This window comes from Xenopus tropicalis, chromosome 9, assembly GCF_000004195.4.
Source record: "Xenopus tropicalis strain Nigerian chromosome 9, UCB_Xtro_10.0, whole genome shotgun sequence".
Classification (NCBI taxonomy): Eukaryota; Metazoa; Chordata; class Amphibia; order Anura; family Pipidae; genus Xenopus; species Xenopus tropicalis.
In genome coordinates this window covers 20504110-20524495 of record NC_030685.2, presented here as the reverse complement: position 1 = coordinate 20524495, position 20386 = coordinate 20504110, and the positions used below count along the sequence as shown (strand labels likewise).

At 45.5% G+C, this 20386-nt stretch overlaps 1 protein-coding gene across 1 annotated transcript in view; it reads right to left on the bottom strand.

Moving 5' to 3' along the window:
* The window catches only part of adcy9 (adenylate cyclase 9), a 63914-nt gene extending 53522 nt beyond the window's left edge, over positions 1–10392 (bottom strand). The window contains 3 exon segments of the mRNA XM_031892851.1: positions 7747–9438; positions 9441–9554; positions 9557–10392. Coding sequence (XP_031748711.1) covers positions 7747–9438; positions 9441–9554; positions 9557–9596 — 1846 coding nt within the window. The 5' untranslated portion in view covers positions 9597–10392.
* Positions 10393–20386: the final 9994 nt, after the last annotated feature.

Here is a 20386-nt window from a genome sequence, read left to right as displayed (position 1 = left end):
ACAGCATCCATATCTCATGTAATATCTAAATAATGAGGACTACACACAAGGGTGATTCAGTTGAGTGGCCTGTGGCGATCTACTGATAACCAGCTCAAGATTTACTGGTAGATCCTGATTAACCTTCTGTCCTCTAATGTTATAGTCTCATATTAAGAAACCAAAAAGAAGTCTCACCCTAGCACTCTACACCGCATGGTATGATTCTGTTGGTGATAGTACAGGTATGGGAACTATTATCCAGAATGCTCGGGACCTGGGGTTTTCCGGATAAGGGATCTTTCCATAATTTGGATCTCCATAATTCAAGTTTCCTAAAAATCATTCAAACATTGAATAAACCCCAATAGGATTGTTTTGCCCCCAATAAGAATTAAATATATCTTAGTTGGGATGAAGTACAAGGTACTGTTTTATTATAACAGAGAAAAAGGAAATCATTTTTAAAAATTAGAATTATTTGCTTATAATGGAGTCTATGGGAGATGGCCTTTCCATAATTTGGAACTTTCTGGATAATGGGTTTCCGGATAAGGGATCCCATACCTGTACCTATACAATAGATACATAAATTAAATTCTCCATAGCAGGGACAACCCATTTTGTTATTTCACAGCCAATAAACCTAGGTTGTTTCACGGCCTACACTAATACATATGGCAGCTACACTAGCATTGGTACTCCCTTGTAGCAAGCACATTTGTGAAGGAAAACCTAGTGTCACCCTTTCATATATTTTTCATTTTCCTTATACAAATATGTTTTCTTTTTGTTGCATTCGCTTAGTAAACAGCACAGAGTGGTAGTAATGAATTGCTTTGCTGTGTACTAGTATTAGCACTGAGCAGGCAATATTTCTTTTCTGTAATGGTATTAAGTGCTACAAATATATATTAAACATGGCCTACCAATGCAAGTTAAAAGTAATGTCTGTGCTCAAAAGCCCATTATGTTTATTTTATTATGCCTGGGTATAAAAAGGTTTTATTCATATTTTGCTTTATTTCCCCAAGCTTATTTAAAAGAATTAGGCCAATGGCAAACAAGGTCTTCTGACTGCCATGGTACTCGCGGGGAAAGCAACAGAGTCCAAAACATCCTTCTCTGCCTAAAGCTGAATTGTTCAAGGAAAGTTACCCCCCCCCCCAAAGAAAGAGAAAAAAATGGGGCAATGCAATGTATGACCACTCATACGATATCAAGGCCAATCGGTCAAATTCTAAACAGTATAAGCTAGGGCAGTGCTGTCCAACTGGCTGTCTGGCTGCTTTGATGGCTTATCTTTGTGTAAAATTTATATGGTATCAGTACTGTGATTAACTGTCCCCCTGCATGGTTCACACGTCAGGCTGTAATCCCCCTGTATTGTTTAAACATGTAATCCCCTGTGTTGTTCACACCTTTTAATCCCTACATTGTTCACCCTCTGCTGTGTTCACACCTCAGGCTCAGACTGTAATCACCCACATTGTTCACCTGTTCACACCTCAGTAGAAACCCACAAATAAACCCTGTACACTATAAAAAGAAAATATACTGAGGTGGTACTGCAATTAAAAGGTTTTTGAATATATAGTTATTGTGCAGACTGTAGGAGTAGTGCCAGCATTGTGTCACTGTATGCTGCCTGTTTGTGCATACTCTGCCTGCCCTATGCTGCCTGTGTGTGCCTCAGAGTATGGCACACGCAGGCAGAGTATGGCACACACAGGCAATATAGGGCAGGCAGAGTATGGCACAAACAGGCAGGGTAGGGCAGGCAGAGTATGGCACACACAGACAGCATAGGCCAGGCAGAGTATGGTACACACAGGCAGGGTAGGGCAGGTAGAGTATGGCACACACAGGCAGCGTAGGACAGGCAGAGTATGGTACACACAGGCAGGGTAGGGCAGGCAGAGTATGGTACACACAGGCATAGTAGGGCAGGCAGAGTATGGTACACACAGGCAGGGTAGGGCAGGCAGAATATGGCACACACAGGCAGGGTAGGGCAGGCAGAGTATGGCACACACAGGCAGGGTAGGGAAGCCAGAGTATGACAGGTTTTTGCTGTACTACCACCATTAATATGGGTATGGTCATGTGATAACACAGGTGTGGTTTTAAGTGGGTGTGGTTTAAAAAAGGGAGTGGTCAAAACTGGCTTCCATTATCGGCCCTCCACCATGTAGGCCGGAAAAATTCCGGCCCTCGGTGTGACAGAAGTTGGACAGCACTGAGCTTGGCTATGGCACCTTCTAGGGCAATGACAGACAAGGAGATTAGTTGTGATAAAACTCCTCTATCATGGCTAACCAATCTCCTGCAAATGCTTTCCCGTCGGCAATAACGTAAGTCGCTGGTGAAAAAACAAACTCAGTGCTTCGGCTTTGCAAAGCAGATGAAGTTGCCTCTTAAGGAAACTTCAGGCTACTTCAGAAAGTAGCTACAACGTGTATGTTTCCCCACCAGCGATTTGCATTTTAGCCAGTGCGAAGGACACAAAGAACATTTTGTCACCTATGGAAGCCAAGATTTGCAACGGGCAACAAAACATCCCATGTATTATTGCCTTTTATACTGTTGGCTGTTGTTCATGCATAATCCTGTGCATAATCGTGTAGCAGCCCTATGAGGAGAATGTCAAACTGACTGTTCCAGGGTTTTTTTTTTTCAAAATTCCTTTAAGGTTAAATAAACATGTAATATGAATAACACAGACACCAATTAAAACAATTTAAACAAGAACATTCATTTACAATTCTCATATACACGAAAGCCACTACAGCTTCAACAATGAACAGACCGAGTAACAAATGCCCTTTGTCTCTATCCAAAATACCAAACAATAATAAAAAATAAAAAACCACACACCCTGCAACTCTCATTTTCTAGGACTACAAGAACACTGCTAATCCAGTTTATACTGTGATGATCTGAGAGGAAATGATAGCCATTTTCCAGATGATACTAGCATCTGTTACAAGACGGAAAGGCAAGGAAGGGCTAAATTAAATTCTCAATGATTTGGGGATATAAAGGAATAGACAATTTCATTAACTCCAACTGATTTGTAATAGAACAATGGTCAAGTGGGTTCACTGGCTAAACAGTATGGATAAGGAATGGTACTAAGTAGCTGTCAGTTGTTTGCGTGAGCACACCAGAGGAGATAAAATGAAGGATAAGGAATGCAGCAGGTAGGGTGGAAACACCAGAAGACTTTACAATTCCTCTGCAAGGGCAAGGGTGGGCGATATCGGGAGAATCCAGGGTAATTCGATCGATCGAATTATAACGGCAGGTATAGGAAAAGTTGGTCTGGGGACCACATCAACGAGCCGATGCGGTTCCCCGATCCGACTAGATTTTCTAACCCGTCGGGAGTGCCCATACACAGGCCGATTAGCTGCCGAATCGGTCCAAGGGACCGATATCGGCAGCTACTATCGGCCCGTGTATGGGGACCTTTAAGGTGGCCATACACTGTAAGATCTGCTCGTTTTGGTGATGTCAGCTAGGGAGCGGATCTTCTCCAGATATGGCCACCTACGGGTGGGCAATATTGGGCTAAATAGATCATTTGGCCCTAGGGACAAAGGATCTAATTAAAACTGCGGCATAGGCGCCGTCAGCTCGGGGCTAAATCGGTCTAAAGGACCAATATTGGCATCTAAAATCGGCCCATGTATGGCCACCTTTAGACATCAGCTTCCACAATTCTCTTCTAGTTCAACTTGACACTTAGAAGATCTAGACTAGATCCAGTCACAGTGCAACAACTGAACTGTAAAGACTGAATTTTATTTTAGCATGAGGAAATTAAAATGCTCTGCATGCACTAATACAAAAGGAACCTTTAGGCAAACTTTAGGAATACAGAGAAACATGGCACAGGTTGTAGGAAAGAACCCTATATGTACATTTTATACATGTATATAACTAAAAGGGTACAATTTGTACTTCATATTATATAGTACAAAGACACAACTCTAAAAGAATGGGTTACAGGAAATATTCCCAAGGAATAAGCCTAGTTATATGTAGATGATTTATATAGATGTAGTTCAGCAGCAGATTGAAAGCCCATCATTTAATCTCACCAAACAAGTCCAGATACCCATCCACTGCATTAAAGGAGAAGGAAAGGTAAAAACTAAGTAGAAAAGTAAGCTTTATCAGAAAGGTCTATGTAAATACAGCCATAAGCACTCACAGAAACGCTGCACTGACTTCTGTGTCAAAAGAAACAGGATTTGTTGTCTCTTTGTTTTCCTGTGCCAGAGACATGTAGCTCTCTCCTGCTCCCCCCTCCCTCAAGAATGCTTAGAACCCCCCCGCCCTTAGGAATGTGTGATCTGAGCCAATCAGCAGGAACCTTCCTCATAGCCTTACCCATTGCCCATGTACACCGGCCTTGGACTTGGTGCAGGAGTGTGGCATTATGGGAACTTTCTTTACAGAGCTCATTGGTTTTTTTTCCTATAAGGCTTGTGATCATCTGAACGGGAGAAATATGGGGAGATTTAAGGGGACTATTGAGAGAACTGAAGGTATGCCTGCAGCTTGAGATTAACTCTTTATTAGCCTTTCTTCTCCTTTAAGCTATTCATACAAATACTGAAAAAAATCTTTTGTCGCGTCTAACTTGGTGATAATCACGACTGATCCCTTTAAATCATGGATATTGTTCAGTTTGTCGATGTTGGAATATTATCTTCGGGCACAGACAAAGCAATACAGAAGGTAGCCAGACATATACGTACCACTAACATCATATAGAACCTTTAGCATGTAAATGCTTGAGCGATAATTTCGATTGATAAGTATTATACATTTATAAAGTGCCAACATAGTCCATAGCACCAATACACCTACCAATAAAATGGGAAATAAATTAACTTCAGTATCTGCAAGTTTGGATGACAATCTGATCCGATATCTTTGAATCACAGATATTGGTTGGTTTGTCTAAGTTGGAAAATGTAATCTTCTGGCCTGAATGAACAGAGCAATAGAAGGCAACAATATGCAGTTTTCAAACTCTATCGGCCAGTGTTTTCTTTCTAAAGGCTACTGTCTAAAAGGCCTGAGCTCTATATAAAGAAAAAACTATATGTATACACACTCAAAAAAAGACAAAAACAGAAAACTTATTCATGGATTTTGCCATTCATTCATTTGACTTTCTTCTAGAGATGTCCAGTTCATGCCTCGTGGATGATAAAACCCAACAAAAAGAATATTATTTCCTAGAACCAAATTCTGATGATGACACATTACCCCAGGGTGGCCAACAGAAGCCACATTATAGCAACAGACAGACTAGTAGGTGCATTGTGTGCCTGGGATAGTCAAGCTATTCACAAGGAATGTTTGAAGTCTCACTGCATCATTATTTTAATGTACACAACGTTGATCTGTTAACAGTGTAATAACAAGTTGTTGCCCTCGATATACAAACAACAGGGAACAGAATGAGAAAAACCTATTTCATGCCTTTTTTTAATAGGCTTTAACACATAACCTCAGGAATATTTCTGAAGTAATAAAGTTAGAATATATCCTACATCAGCCATTTATAACATGGTCCAATTGGTCCCTGGCCACAAATTCTATTTTAAAAAAGCAAAAAAACAATAACCTAGTCATATTTGAAGATGTAGAATTAAATGAGAGTATAGTAAAGCCTAAGGATTGCATTCATAAATGAGGATGACCGACCTTCTTAACAAGCAGAGAAAATTAGCGTTCCACTTTTCCCACAAAGATCGTGTGTACACAATAACCCTTTTTGTTTTTTCCATTGGAAGCAATATCAAAGAAAACCTTGTAACTTGATATAAAAAAAAAGCATGATCATGACCACCCAGTGATAGGATAGAAGGACATGCTTACCGGAACACAGTTTTAGACTTATGCCACACGTGGCACATTCTCTGTGTTTAAACGCACCTAAATCAGCGCTCTTCTGTGTCTGCACCCAGAGCCATTGTGTCAGCATGGGCGCAGGTACAGGGAGAGGGTTTTGGCTCCAAAATGCGCAAGCATGCATTTTGTGCCAAAATCTGCTCTGTGTGTTGACAGATTGGATATGGTGCAGACACATGGGAGCATTCATTTAAGATTCTTGGATCAGAATCTGTTACATGTGGCATAAGCCTTATGGATGGGCAGTCAGAAATTATGGGTGATCAGTGACTTCATAGGCTAGTGACAAAATGCTCATAACTGCACTCAACTTTTATGATTCCGTACCAGTTCCAATGAACTGGCAAAATTGCCTGGCCAATCAAATGCATCGAATTGCTGAGTGTGCCAGTGCCTTTACATATAAAGTGTTCCAATGGGTGCACGGTTAATAGTAGGCCTGGAGTCTGCTGGATCTCTGTCACAACCTCGTCTATAGTGTATAAGGACCAAATACACCATGAGCATTCCCATAACTTGAGGTTACCAACTGAGCAGATCTGTCCACTAATATGCCCACCTAAGGTAGACGATATCGGAGTAATCTGATCATTTGGCCCTCGGACCAAACAATCAAATTACAATGACAGGAATAGGAACAGTCAGAGCAGGGACCACATCAATGAGCTGATGCAGTCAAGCCAGACTGATCAATATCTGTCCATTTTTACTGTAGATATTGGTAAGGTAGGTCCGTCGGGGGTCCCCATACATGGGCAAATAAGATGCCAAATAGGTCTACAGGACCTGGATTAAGCTTAAATCTGCCTGTGTGTGGCATCCTTTACTACTATGTAGCTTTGTGATGATATTACAGGCTTTTATAAGGAAACCCAATACCCAGAAAGCTCATAATTACATGATGGCCATCTCCCATACAGTCTTTAAGCAAATAAATATCTTTTAACCAGTTCTTTTTAATGTAATATGATAGAACTTTGTATCTGATCCAAACTAAGCTGCATAAATCCATACTGGTGGCAAAAAACTCCTATTGGGTTTATTAAATGTTTTAAGCAGACTTAATGCATGATGATACTAGGTCCCATGCATTCTGGATAACAGATCCCATACCTATACAAATAAATATACACTAATGGCTGCTATAGTGGGAAGCTGTCCATTATACAAGAAAGCTATCGGTTGAAGTTAACGGTCTCAGCTTGATAGCATCATTTTTCAGAAAAGTGTTCATTATTTATATGTCTATTATAAGCTTGTAACATCAGGCCTGGCACGGAACGCCAGTTGATCTCTACACCATATGGAAAATAAGAAGAGATGGTGTATGTGGGATATCACAAAGCATCTATGCATGTAACCTTATACAGATGAGGTTTACATTGTAAGAACCCTATCATACTTTGGTGACCAGGTTGCAAAGTGACATCTTTTTCACATACCTTGGCTACTGCAATTAGTGCAGCCATTTCTACTGTCTCTAAACTCCATGAAAAACATGAAAAAAAAAACATTTTGTTTCTTTACTAGATCCTATCTGGTACTGTAGTCCACCTAAGCAGTCCCACAACACTTTGCTGACAACCCATTGAAAGTGTGTTAATGGACAAGCTTTAACAGTAACCTTCAATCATACATTTTCTTCTAATTAGTAGACCACCTTAGTAATTTATCTGTCTCCACACAATAGAAGTTAAGGTAACACCTTGTTGATGTGCTAGTGAATATGACATAGCTGTGAAAATGCTTTGCTGTTGATATTAAGAAATGACATTACTAAAAAGATAGCATAATCTTCCACCCATTTTGAATAAAAAAACCAAAGGTTTTTACCTTTTAGCTGATCAGCTGCCACAATCTGTCCCAAACGTTCAACCACCATACTGTCCTCCATTAAGTAGCGATCATCCAAGTATCTAGCGGTTTTCTCAGAAATATGCACTTTGCCAGCAACTCCAAGCTGTTCCATCAGGTTAGCCAGGTTGACATCATTTGACCACACGTCGAACTTGAACCTTCTCATTCCAAGGATACCACACAGAACCGTACCAGTGTGTACACCAACACGCATGTTAACCATCTCCTTCTTTTCCTGGCAAAACTGCTCAATTGCCTCAATCATGCCAAGCCCCATCTCAATGCAGCAATAAGCATGGTCTGGCCGTGGCTCAGGGCACCCTGCCACACAATAATAGCAATCGCCTAGAGTGCTAATTTTTTCACATTTTGTCTCCTCACACAGGCGGTCAAAACGACCAAAAAGGTCATTGAGGAGCCCTACTAAGGCATGAGCTGACTTGTTAGCACTCATCTTGGTAAATCCAACAATGTCTGCAAAAAGAATGCTCACCTGTTCAATCCTCTGCATCTTGAAAGGTCTAAAGATTATTGGTGTTTTCTGAATAGAGGACTTCTTTTTGCGGCTTTTAGGGCTAGAGGCTGAGTGGCGCTTCACAGAGTTCTCACTTTCATCATCTCCCTGTTTCATCAAGTCATCTGCAATGATTCTCGGCATAACCGAATGAATCATTCTCTCTTTAAGTGCTTTCTCCACTTCCAAGTCCTTGCCATGCATAATGGACTGGCCGACTTTTAAAAAGGTGCTACGAGATCGGACCTCAGACATTATGAAAAGATGCACACCTATAGCATGAATGCAAATATGCAACAGTGCCTTGCTGAGAAGCTCCCAGTGGGCCATTCTGCCCACTAATGGGCCAAAACACCGTTCATCTCTAAAATGATATCCAAATGTTTCAAAGAGGATCGAGTAAGCAACGCCAAGGCAGGCACTGAGGTATAGAGGCAAGTGCATGACTGTGTAGAGGAGAAGCAGGACCTCCACACATATGGAGAAACTGCCCACCTGAGAGAGGCAAGAAGAGAAATCTGTTGCTGTAGAGGATGTTAGGTTTAAGAGACTGTCACTAACTAATCCAGGGCTTAGCACCTGGAACTGAGAAGCCAAAGTCAGTGCAAATACCAGCAGAGTAACAAGCAAGGAGATTGCTGTGCAATGGCGGGCATAGGACTTTGTAAAAGTGAAGGAAAAAAAGCCTAGGCACACTATAAGGAAGCACAGGGTAGGTGCCAAGTGACTAACAAGCTTGGACTTCATGTGGACACTAAAGTAGATGCTCCATAGCAGCCCAGCCACAGAGAGGTACATGAGAGCATAACGGAATCTGCGCTGGGTCTGAGGGAAGCACCTTTCCACACAGGCCTCCTCTAGATTATTGGAATCAAATTTAGGATTCCACCACCTCGATGTGGACCTCTCAAACAGCTGAGGAAGCTTTTTTTGCCTTCGGGCACCCCCAGAACCTCCGGCCTTTTTAACTCCAGACTCCCCTGAACTGCAGCTGGATGAAATACTGTATTTGCAACGCCTGGATGGCCCTTGGTGGTGCTGCCTATTAATTCTCACTGTCACGCTGCTGCAGTCCCCGCTCCCATCACACCTAACCTCAGTATGATGCAGCAGCTGCTGGTTCACAGGGGAAGCCATGTTGTTGATATAGAGTTGTCTGGGACTTTTCCCCCCTCTAACAACTCCACTCCACCACCTCTACCACCCCCTCCTGCTGTAACCTTCAACTGCAGACAAACGGAAGGGTTTTGACAGCTTCTAGCTTGCCCAAGGCTCCAGTCACTTGTATCTCCATGCAGAGTAGTCCGTGCATTCGCCGTGCCCTGGCAGCTTCATGCAGCAACACGGTACAATCTCCAATTCAGACTGAGGCAGACCTTCCCAGGATAAGGCAGCACAGCGCATACATCTCTGTGTATGTATGTATCTACGCTAAACAGATGAGAGGCATAAGGAGTGCTTGTTAAGCCCACCGGCGATCATTGCGCCCCCCCTCGCCCGTGTAAATATTTAGGATCTGCTCAGTCACCAATGCAAGCCATAAAGGAAACCCTGATACAGACATATATATGCCAGGGGGCTCCATCTGCCTTTGGGGAAAGCATCCAAAATCCACTCCAGAATCATTCAGTCAGGATCCATGGTGGCAGTCAGGATCCATGGTGGCAGTCAGCTTCTGGATTGTGTAGGTGGGGTTCTTTGAAATCCTTTAAAAGTATTGGCTTTTCCAGTAGGGTGGTCTTGTTGGTGTGCTGGGGGCTCTCAGTTGTTGGCTGTCCCTTCCTTGTCCCCCTTCTCGCTGCCTTTTCCTCATTGGGGTACAGGGGGAATGGTGAGGGGGGCACAGCGAAGAATGTGAGGCTCTGCCTCTCCAGCCATGAGGGGCCTCTGGGAAGCACACAGACAGGCCGCTCTCTCTCTCTCTCTGCCTTTCCTGACTGCTTTTCCTATGCCGAAAAGGGAGGGAGGAGTAGGAGGAGAGGAGACGGGAGGGGGCAGGCAGAGACAGAAGGGATGGGAGAAGGGGCTGCACAGCTAAATAGACCGTTACACTTACGTGATTCTAAGAAATAAAAGCAGAGGCAGCTATAAAGTAAAGCTCCCGGTACCCCCCCCCCCCCCCTTTATTTGCACTTGGTGCGCTCCGTGCGTATAAAAGGGTGAGCGGCGGCGGCGGCGCTTTCAATCTATTTTCCAAGTCGCCTGACGTTGTTGCTTTGAGCGGGGAGGGCATTTTCCGACACGCTTCTCTGCCATTTCTCTGACATGTTCGCAAACCCGCGGTGCCCATGGAACACAGTGCAGAGGGTGGGGGTTAACTCTTTGTCGACCAGAAAAAGAAGGGCGGGAGGGTTAGCTTTCTGTGTGAGGTGTAGTTGGGCTGGGGTTACTGGGCTAGCTGGGCTGGGGTTACTGGGCTAGCTGGGCTGGGGTTACTGGGCTAGCTGGGCTGGGGTTATTGGGCTAGCTGGGCTGGGGTTACTGGGCTAGCTGGGCTGGTGTTATTTGGCTAGCTGGGCTGGGGTTATTGGGCTAGCTGGGCTGGGGTTACTGGGCTAGCTGGGCTGGGGTTACTGGGCTAGCTGAGCTAGGGTTGCTGGGCTGGGGTTACTGGGCTAGCTGAGCTAGGGTTGCTGGGCTGGGGTTACTGGGCTAGCTTAGCTAGGGTTGCTGGGCTGGGGTTACTCGGCTAGCTGAGCTAGGGTTGCTGGGCTAGGCTAGGGTTACTGGGCTAGCTTAGCTAGGGTTGCTTGGCTAGCTTAGCTAGGGTTGCTGGGCTGGGGTTACTGGGCTAGCTGGGCTGGGGTTACTGGGCTAGCTGGGCTAGGGTTACTGGGCTAGCTGGGCTGGAGTTACTGGGCTAGCTTAGCTAGGGTTGCTTGGCTAGCTTAGCTAGGGTTGCTGGGCTGGGGTTACTGGGCTAGCTGGGCTGGGGTTACTGGGCTAGCTGGGCTGGAGTTACTGGGCTAGCTTAGCTAGGGTTGCTTGGCTAGCTTAGCTAGGGTTGCTGGGCTGGGGTTACTGGGCTAGCTTAGCTAGGGTTGCTGGGCTGGGGTTACTGGGCTAGCTGAGCTAGGGTTTCTGGGCTAGGCTAGGGTTACTGGGCTAGCTTAGCTAGGGTCGCTTGGCTAGCTTAGCTAGGGTTGCTGGGCTGGGGTTACTGGGCTAGCTGGGCTGGGGTTACTGGGCTAGCTGGGCCAGGGTTACTGGGCTAGCTGGGCTGGAGTTACTGGGCTAGCTTAGCTAGGGTTGCTTTGCTAGCTTAGCTAGGGTTGCTGGGCTGGGGTTACTGGGCTAGCTGGGCTGGGGTTACTGGGCTAGCTGGGCTAGGGTTACTGGGCTAGCTGGGCTGGAGTTACTGGGCTAGCTTAGCTAGGGTTGCTGGGCTGGGGTTACTGGGCTAGCTTAGCTAGGGTTGCTGGGCTAGCTTAGCTAGGGTTGCTGGGCTGGGGTTACTGGGCTAGCTGGGCTGGGGTTACTGGGCTAGCTGGGCTAGGGTTACTGGGCTAGCTGGGCTGGAGTTACTGGGCTAGCTTAGCTAGGGTTGCTTGGCTAGCTTAGCTAGGGTTGCTGGGCTGGGGTTACTGGGCTAGCTGGGCTGCGGTTACTGGGCTAGCTGGGCTGGGGTTACTGGGCTAGCTGGGCTAGGGTTACTGGGCTAGCTGGGCTGGAGTTACTGGGCTAGCTTAGCTAGGGTTGCTTGGCTAGCTTAGCTAGGGTTGCTGGGCTGGGGTTACTGGGCTAGCTGGGCTGGGGTTACTGGGCTAGCTGGGCTAGGGTTACTGGGCTAGCTGGGCTGGAGTTACTGGGCTAGCTTAGCTAGGGTTGCTGGGCTGGGGTTACTGGGCTAGCTTAGCTAGGCTTGCTGGGCTAGCTTAGCTAGGGTTGCTGGGCTGGGGTTACTGGGCTAGCTGAGCTAGGGTTGCTGGGCTAGGCTAGGGTTACTGGGCTAGCTTAGCTAGGGTTGCTTGGCTAGCTTAGCTAGGGTTGCTGGGCTGGGGTTGCTGGGCTAGGGTTACTGGGCTAGCTGGGCTGGGGTTACTGGGCTAGCTGGGCTTGGGTTACTGGGCTAGCTGGGCTGGAGTTACTGGGCTAGCTTAGCTAGGGTTGCTTGGCTAGCTTAGCTAGGGTTGCTGGGCTGGGGTTACTGGGCTAGCTGGGCTAGGGTTACTGGGGTAGCTGGGCTGGAGTTACTGGGCTAGCTTAGCTAGGGTTGCTTGGCTAGCTTAGCTAGGGTTGCTGGGCTGGGGTTACTGGGCTAGCTGGGCTGGGGTTACTGGGCTAGCTGGGCTAGGGTTACTGGGGTAGCTGGGCTGGAGTTACTGGGCTAGCTTAGCTAGGGTTGCTTGGCTAGCTTAGCTAGGGTTGCTGGGCTGGGGTTACTGGGCTAGCTGGAGTTGCTGGGCTGGGGTTACTGGGCTAGCTGAGCTAGGGTTGCTGGGCTGGGGTTACTGGGCTAGCTTAGCTAGGGTTGCTGGGCTGGGGTTACTGGGCTAGCTGAGCTAGGGTTACTGGGCTAGCTGAGCTAGGGTTGCTGGGCTGGGGTTACTGGGCTAGCTGAGCTAGGGTTGCTGGGCTGGGGTTACTGGGCTAGCTGAGCTAGGGTTGCTGGGCTGGGGGTTACTGGGCTAGCTGAGCTAGGGTTGCTGGGCTAGGCTAGGGTTACTGGGCTAGCTTAGCTAGGGTTGCTTGGCTAGCTTAGCTAGGGTTGCTGGGCTGGTGTTACTGGGCTAGCTTAGCTAGGGTTGCTTGGCTAGCTTAGCTAGGGTTGCTGGGCTGGGGTTACTGGGCTAGCTGGAGTTGCTGGGCTGGGGTTACTGGGCTAGCTGAGCTAGGGTTGCTGGGCTGGGGTTACTGGGCTAGCTTAGCTAGGGTTGCTGGGCTGGGGTTACTGGGCTAGCTGAGCTAGGGTTACTGGGCTAGCTGAGCTAGGGTTGCTGGGCTGGGGTTACTGGGCTAGCTGAGCTAGGGTTGCTGGGCTGGGGTTACTGGGCTAGCTGAGCTAGGGTTGCTGGGCTGGGGGTTACTGGGCTAGCTGAGCTAGGGTTGCTGGGCTAGGCTAGGGTTGCTGGGCTAGGCTAGGGTTACTGGGCTAGCTTAGCTAGGGTTGCTTGGCTAGCTTAGCTAGGGTTGCTGGGCTGGTGTTACTGGGCTAGCTTAGCTAGGGTTACTGGGCTAGCTTAGCTAGGGTTGCTGGGCTGGGCTGGAGTTACTGGGCTAGCTTAGCTAGGGTTGCTGGGCTAGCTAGGCTAGGGTTAATTCTTATAGCGGCGCCTCATTTATCGTTGCGTCAGTCAGACAGGGTGGCAACGCAAGGTGCAAAGCAAGCAAAATGTTGACTATAACTAAAACTTTCCAGCCTCTCTAAGAGCTGTGTAAGTAAGTGGGAGAGTTAAAGGGAGGCAGGTTCGCCCTGTTTAAGCAGATTCCCAGCATTTTTTTGCCCTCTGAACTAAAAACAAGGGTGCCAGAACACAAGGGTGCCAGAACACAAGGGTGCCAGAACACTGGTAATCAACATTGGGGTTAGCGGAAACGTAACCTGGTGCTGTGGTAATGTTAGGAATTGACCCTGCATTGACTAAAAGTAATTTGCTTTGGGGCCCAGTAATATCTAGTTACACCACTGCTTTTCTCTTTACGCCAGTTGTACTCCGCCTATTCCGTGCAAGTCAGCCGCTTTTGATTAATTTGGCATCTTGTTGGGATTATTTATGGGGCCAAAACAATGGTCTATGGCAAATATTCATAGGACTTGCAATGAGACCTACTCGTTTGGGGGCCAAATTCACATTCGCACGTATGGCCAGCCTTAATATGCAACCAGAAGATACTTTTTTTAACATGGCTACATGAAGTGGATTTCGGCGCAAAATTGCACGACTAGGCAGTTACCCACTAAAATCTGCTGCCTGCACCCAGGTTATATTATATTTGGGTGCAGGCACAACAATAAGTTTATTGGACCAAAGGGGCGGATCCTTGCGTTAATCCACAGGCCGAAAATCCCCTCTTTGAGGCAGGAGCCTACTTGTTGATTTAATTGTGGGTTAATAGATTATAGCGTTGCTGTCGGGCCATTGTGTACTAGGGAAGTGCTACCTCACCCTTTTAAACCAGACACATATACACATACATTTACACATAAAAGGCTAATTAGCTTGTAATTGAGGCTGCACTGATATCTCACTTGGCAGGTTGGAGTGTGACCTGTTGGTTTGTAGCTGCCTTTTTCATAAACATATAAAAACTGAAAGGGCACCACTGGACCGTCTATAGTTACCCCCCCCCCCCCCCTTCATTGCAGGGTTTTCTGCTATTATACCCCTGTGTTTGAAGTCTCCTTTTTTTAGTAAATGCAGGTTACAGGGTCAGATGCACTGATTTCTGTCTTTAATTCTCGTGTGAATAGCAGGGACATTTCAGAGGACAACAATTTTCAGGTAGATTAAAAACTAGAGATGCACCGGATCCAGAATTTGGTTTGGGATTCGGCAAGATTCTGCCTTTTTCAGCTAGATTCCAATTTGTTCGGTCAAATCTTTTATGAAGGAATCAGGGTTTGGCCGAATCTGAAAATAGTGTATTCAGTGCATCCCTATTAAAAAAAAAACAAGATTGATTTATGGAACTTGGGATAGTTGGCAACTGAATTAAATTCACATCTTGCATGTCATATTAGCTGTAAGATTGCTACAAACTGCATTGCTTTTTTCTGCAGCAAGAAGAATACACTGTAAATGTACATCACTTATTGATTAGCCTTTCAGCAGTTGTATTGTATATATGCTTGTTAAATAGGGGAGACAGCAACTCTATGCATTAGAAGAGTACGGGAGAGCACAATAACATACCACAATTCCCTCTATCATTCGTGAAAGCAACCCCTGTGGTAGCAGTGAGGATAGTAGCTTTGGCTTAGGAACTGTGGCTGTGGGATAGCAGGTATAGTAGGGAGAGATGGTGCCTATAGTAGCAGTGGGGATAATAGCCTCTGGGAAGGGACTGTGGCTGTGGGATAGCAGGTATAGTAGGGAGAGATGGTGCCTATAGTAGCAGTGGGGGGATAATAGCCTCTGGGAAGGGACTGGGGCTGTGGGATAGCAGGTATAGTAGGGAGAGATGGTGCCTATAGTAGCAGTGGGGGGATAATAGCCTCTGGGAAGGGACTGTGGCTGTGGGATAGCAGGTATAGTAGGGAGAGATGGTGCCTATAGTAGCAGTGGGGGGATAATAGCCTCTGGGAAGGGACTGGGGCTGTGGGAATAGCAGGTATACTAGGGAGAGATGGTGCCTATAGTAGTAGTGGGATAATAGCCTCTGGGAAGGGACTGTGGCTGTGGGATAGCAGGTATAGTAGGGAGAGATGGTGCCTATAGTAGCAGTGGGGGGATAATAGCCTCTGGGAAGGGACTGGGGCTGTGGGATAGCAGGTATACTAGGGAGAGATGGTGCCTATAGTAGCAGTGGGATAATAGCCTCTGGGAAGGGACTGTGGCTGTGGGATAGCAGGTATAGTAGGGAGAGATGGTGCCTATAGTAGTAGTGGGGGGGATAATAGCCTCTGGGAAGGGACTGGGGCTGTGGGATAGCAGGTATAGTAGGGAGAGATGGTGCCTATAGTAGTAGTGGGGGGGATAATAGCCTCTGGGAAGGGACTGGGGCTGTGGGATAGTGGGAGAGATGTTGGGATATTACCCTGTGGGACATGTGTTTGGCTGTGGGAGTAGTAGTATGAATAGTATGGGGCCATAAATCAATCTAGCTGGAAATCTGGAAAATGATACGGTGTGAGGATCACATTAAGGCATGTAAGTAGCCCACTCCCAACCTCAGAGAACTCCAGTTTGATCATCTGCAATATTGAGGCACAGGGGACTTTCATGACCACATAAAGGCATAAGGGCGCACGCCAAGTTTTTTCTGTTTACAGAAGAAACATCAGAGGAAACATCTAGTATACAAGTTTCAATTAGTTATGTAACACGAGCTTCTATATTTTATTGCACTTACACACCTTGGCATGTAATAGCCCAGCTTGATATTCGGTATATCCCTGCCACATTCATCAGCAGAGGAGACACTGATTGAGTAATTAATGGAAAAATGTGCGTATAACAGGAGCTTCACTTGTAGTGAGCTGACTGTCCCCTGGATCATGTGTATTGTTTGGCATGGCTGCAACTCTGCTCTGGGTTTTCCACTGACCGTGCCACTTTGGCTCCTAGTTACGACACAGCGGCATTGACTTTAATCTCCATGAGGCAAGAACATCTCTTAATGGAACAGTAAACTTTGTGCAGAGCAGGCAATAGAGAAGATACATGCTGCCCTCTAGTGTTGAAGTAGCTGAACTGCAGTGGTAATGTTTTAAGAGATTTTTATACTGTTCACTAATGGCATTATTTTTTTTTCTGCTTCAGCGGTGGTACCCTTTGATTGGCCTAGAGTGATTTCAGTTTTAAAGGTAATTACTTTGCATGGCAAAAAACGTTACTGTTGAAAAGATTGACTCTAATACTATAGGGGATATCTCACCAAAAACAGCAGAGTGACAAAAAGTAATTTTAATATTCTTTCTAATACATGTATGGGACCTGTTATCCAGAATGCTCGGGACCTGAGGTTTTCCGGATATGGGATCTTTCTGTAATTTTGATCTCCATAACTAAAGTCTGCTAAAATTCATTTAAATATTGAATAAACCCAATAGGGCTGTTCTGCCCCCAATAAGGGGTAATTATATCTTAGTTGGGATCAATTACAGGTACTGTTTTATTATTACAGAGAAAAGGGAATCATTTAATCATTAAATAAACCCAATAGGACTGTTCTGCCCCAATAAGGGGTAATTATATCTTAGTTGGGATCAGGTACAAGGTACTGTTTTCTAATTACAGAGAAAAAGGAAATCATCAAAAATTTAAATTATTTGCTTATAATGGAGTCTATGGGTGATGGCCTTTCCGTAATTTGGAACCTTCTGGATAAGGGGTCCCGTACCTGTATACTGCATTTTTGTATGTACGTGCATATTGCAATTTAAAGCAGTGTAAATAGCAGTAGTGATTTCTGTTCTCTGGCTAGCCTTCTGCAGACGTATACTTCATGATTCATTTGACCAATGGCTTTAAAACCATTGAATATTTACACTCAATTTTGCATTCAATTTACCACTTTGCAGTTGCCCTTGCTTTTGTAAATGAAACTTGCTGATTTAACTCTAGGAACTGATACATGCAGAAAACCTAATTGTTTGAAGTAGGCAGTGCTTCCCATTCATTTCAATGGCACATTGCGGGCAGTTACAAGGCAGGCCTCTGGGCAAATGCCTTCAAAGTGAATGCACCTGGGATCACTGCATGTGCAATGCCCATAGATGGAATTTGGTTAATTTTGTAGCCCCACTAATAGGTAACCCCAGTAGCTAGGGCCAAATGTAATAATTTTGTACCCCTAGGCTGAAAGGCCTGCTCACACCCCTCTCACTCACCCACTGTTTGCAGCTTTCCCCGGCAGCTGCTGCTGCTAATGCTGCATCTTCAGGCACTGGCAATCTGTGGATTCGCTATTTATTGGGCAGGTGGGGGGCTGTTTGGGCCTCTGTGTCCTTGAAATGTCAGGGCCTATTTTGATTCCCAGTCTAGGCTTGTTCTTCTCCTACAGCATGATTGCTTCCACTGGGAGCTGGGCAGTCGGGGGATTCAAATGGCTGTCAAAATCTCCTGTCCAGTCCCCAGTGAGCCATACGGCTAGCAAGCAGCATGACAACCACGGCATGCCATCCTAGGCCTGGGCCTTTGTGATCTGCCCATAGATCTGGGCCTGCCAGTAGCATTGTCTCTGGTATAAACAAGACAGTGTTTTTCTATTTCTGGTAACTGTTGGCAGTTTGTGTGGGCATGTAACAAGGCCGCCATCAGCACATGTAGGCGCTGTAGCTCCCAGTCTCCCACAGGCCTTAAAACAGAGAGGAGTGGAAAGCATTTAGTCTTGTTGGCTCATAATGCCTTTGTTAGATGGGTCTGGAAAAAGATAGAGATTTGTAATAATATCCTGATGATATACACTTTAATCTGTAGGGGTCATACAGGTGGTGTTTATCAGGTCAACACTAGGTAGGTCCAGGGATTCCTGGATCCACAGGATGGAACATCATTTGTATTCAATGCATTCAGATAGGGACTGAAGCCATCACAGCATATTGAACACCTACAACAGTGGCCCCGCAATTCTGATCAGTATCTTTGTACTATTCATATCTGTCTGTACTTTGATAGGGCAGATTTAATTATGTTATCTTCTAATGCACCATGTTGGCCATTATACAGTGCATTCTGGACAAGTGGAACAATAGAAGGGTAGCTAATTGGTCAGATGTGTGGCATTGTTTTTTTTTATATTTCTGCCTATTGTAGTCCAGTAGTCGGCACATTTTCCTGCTGAGTCGGTAGTATTTGAGGGCCACCATTTGGGCAGGCTCGAAACAAGGTTACAAAAACTAACACCGCTCTAACAACCATTCAATCATAGTTCCAAAAATAAGTGTTCTCCTCAAATTTGACCTTCAAGCTGTATTTCCAGGTTTTATGAGATCAAATTGTCCTTTAAGCTCACCTTCAGACTGAGCCCTGCCAACCCAACTTCTCTGGGCCCCCTAGTGGCAGTGAACCCCTGCCTCACACCTTGATTAAAGGGGGTAGTTCAGGTTACGTTTTAGCATGTTATAGAATGGACTATTACTAACTTTTCAACTGGTTTTTATTTTTCATAGTTTTTGAATTATTTGCCTTGTTCTTCAGATTTTTTGCAGCTTTCAGATCTTTATTCATATTGCAAGCCATTGCCTGGTTACTAGGTTAAACTGGGCCCTAGCAACCATATAGCTGCTGAAATACTGACCTGGAGAGCTGCTGAAAAAAAAGCCAAATAGTTCAAAAACCGCAAAAAATAAAACATGCAGACCAGTTGCAAGTTGTCTCAGACTAGCACTCCCTACCTCTATACCTGTAGATGACTTCTTGTGGGGTTTCATTGCTGCTTGATAGTACATGGACTCAGTAGTTATGACTCCAGCTAAAAACCTAGCGTTCCTATCTCTCTACACTCTTTTCCTCTTTCCTAAGAAAATTTGTTATGCCATTTCCCTGATTCTATAGGTATAGAATCCTTGGCATAAAGCAAGACATCGCTGTTTTTCTGCCAGAAAGGGAGTACCAGGTTATGGGCAGTGCCCCATGCTAGAAAAAAGTGACTAAGCTACACTATTCAGGGCTGCCATTAGGGCGGTACAAAGGGGGTACTTAAGTCAGGCCCCCTACAGGGGGGTAGAATGGGGCCCAATGATTACTGGTGGCAGCTCAGAGACTATTTCACATATTATTAGTATTGTATGTACTGTGTTATAGCTAAAAACCCTTTACAGTATCTGTTTAGAAGCCTAACAGGCACGCAGATGATTATTATGATAAACCTATATGCTTAGGGATTACAGCGAAGTCCTGTGGGAAAAAGACCTCTGACCATCCATTGCGCACCCACAATGAGCTTCACTGCATATGGCAGTTTGAGAATGGTGGATCCGCTCCCATCCGCAGTAGCTCCACAGACAGCACTGGGTTGGCTGAGGCTGCAAATAAACTCCGGCCGACCCAGTGCCTCTCTGTGGCACTACAAGGAGCTGCGGATGGAAGCGGACACACTGTTCTCAGTCAGTACACAAAGTGCCAGCTGAGAAAAGCAGATCATCTACATATTTGCCCCTACACTTAAATGCTGTATTTTGTAAGAAGGGAGATTGCTTAAAGGAACAGTAACATCAAAAAATTAAAGTGTTTTAAAGTAATTAAAATATAATGTGCCGTTGCTCTGCAAAAAACTGGTGTTTTTGCTATAGAAAAGCTACTATATAAATAAGCTGCTGTGTAGCCATTGGGGCAGCCATTCAAGCTGGGAAAAAAGGAGAAAAGGCACAGGTTACATAGCAGATAACTAGTAGATAAGCCCCATATAATGGGGGTTTATCTGTTATCTGCTATGTAACCTGTGCCTTTTCTCCTTTGAATGGCTGCCCCCATGGCTACACAGCAGCTTACTTATATA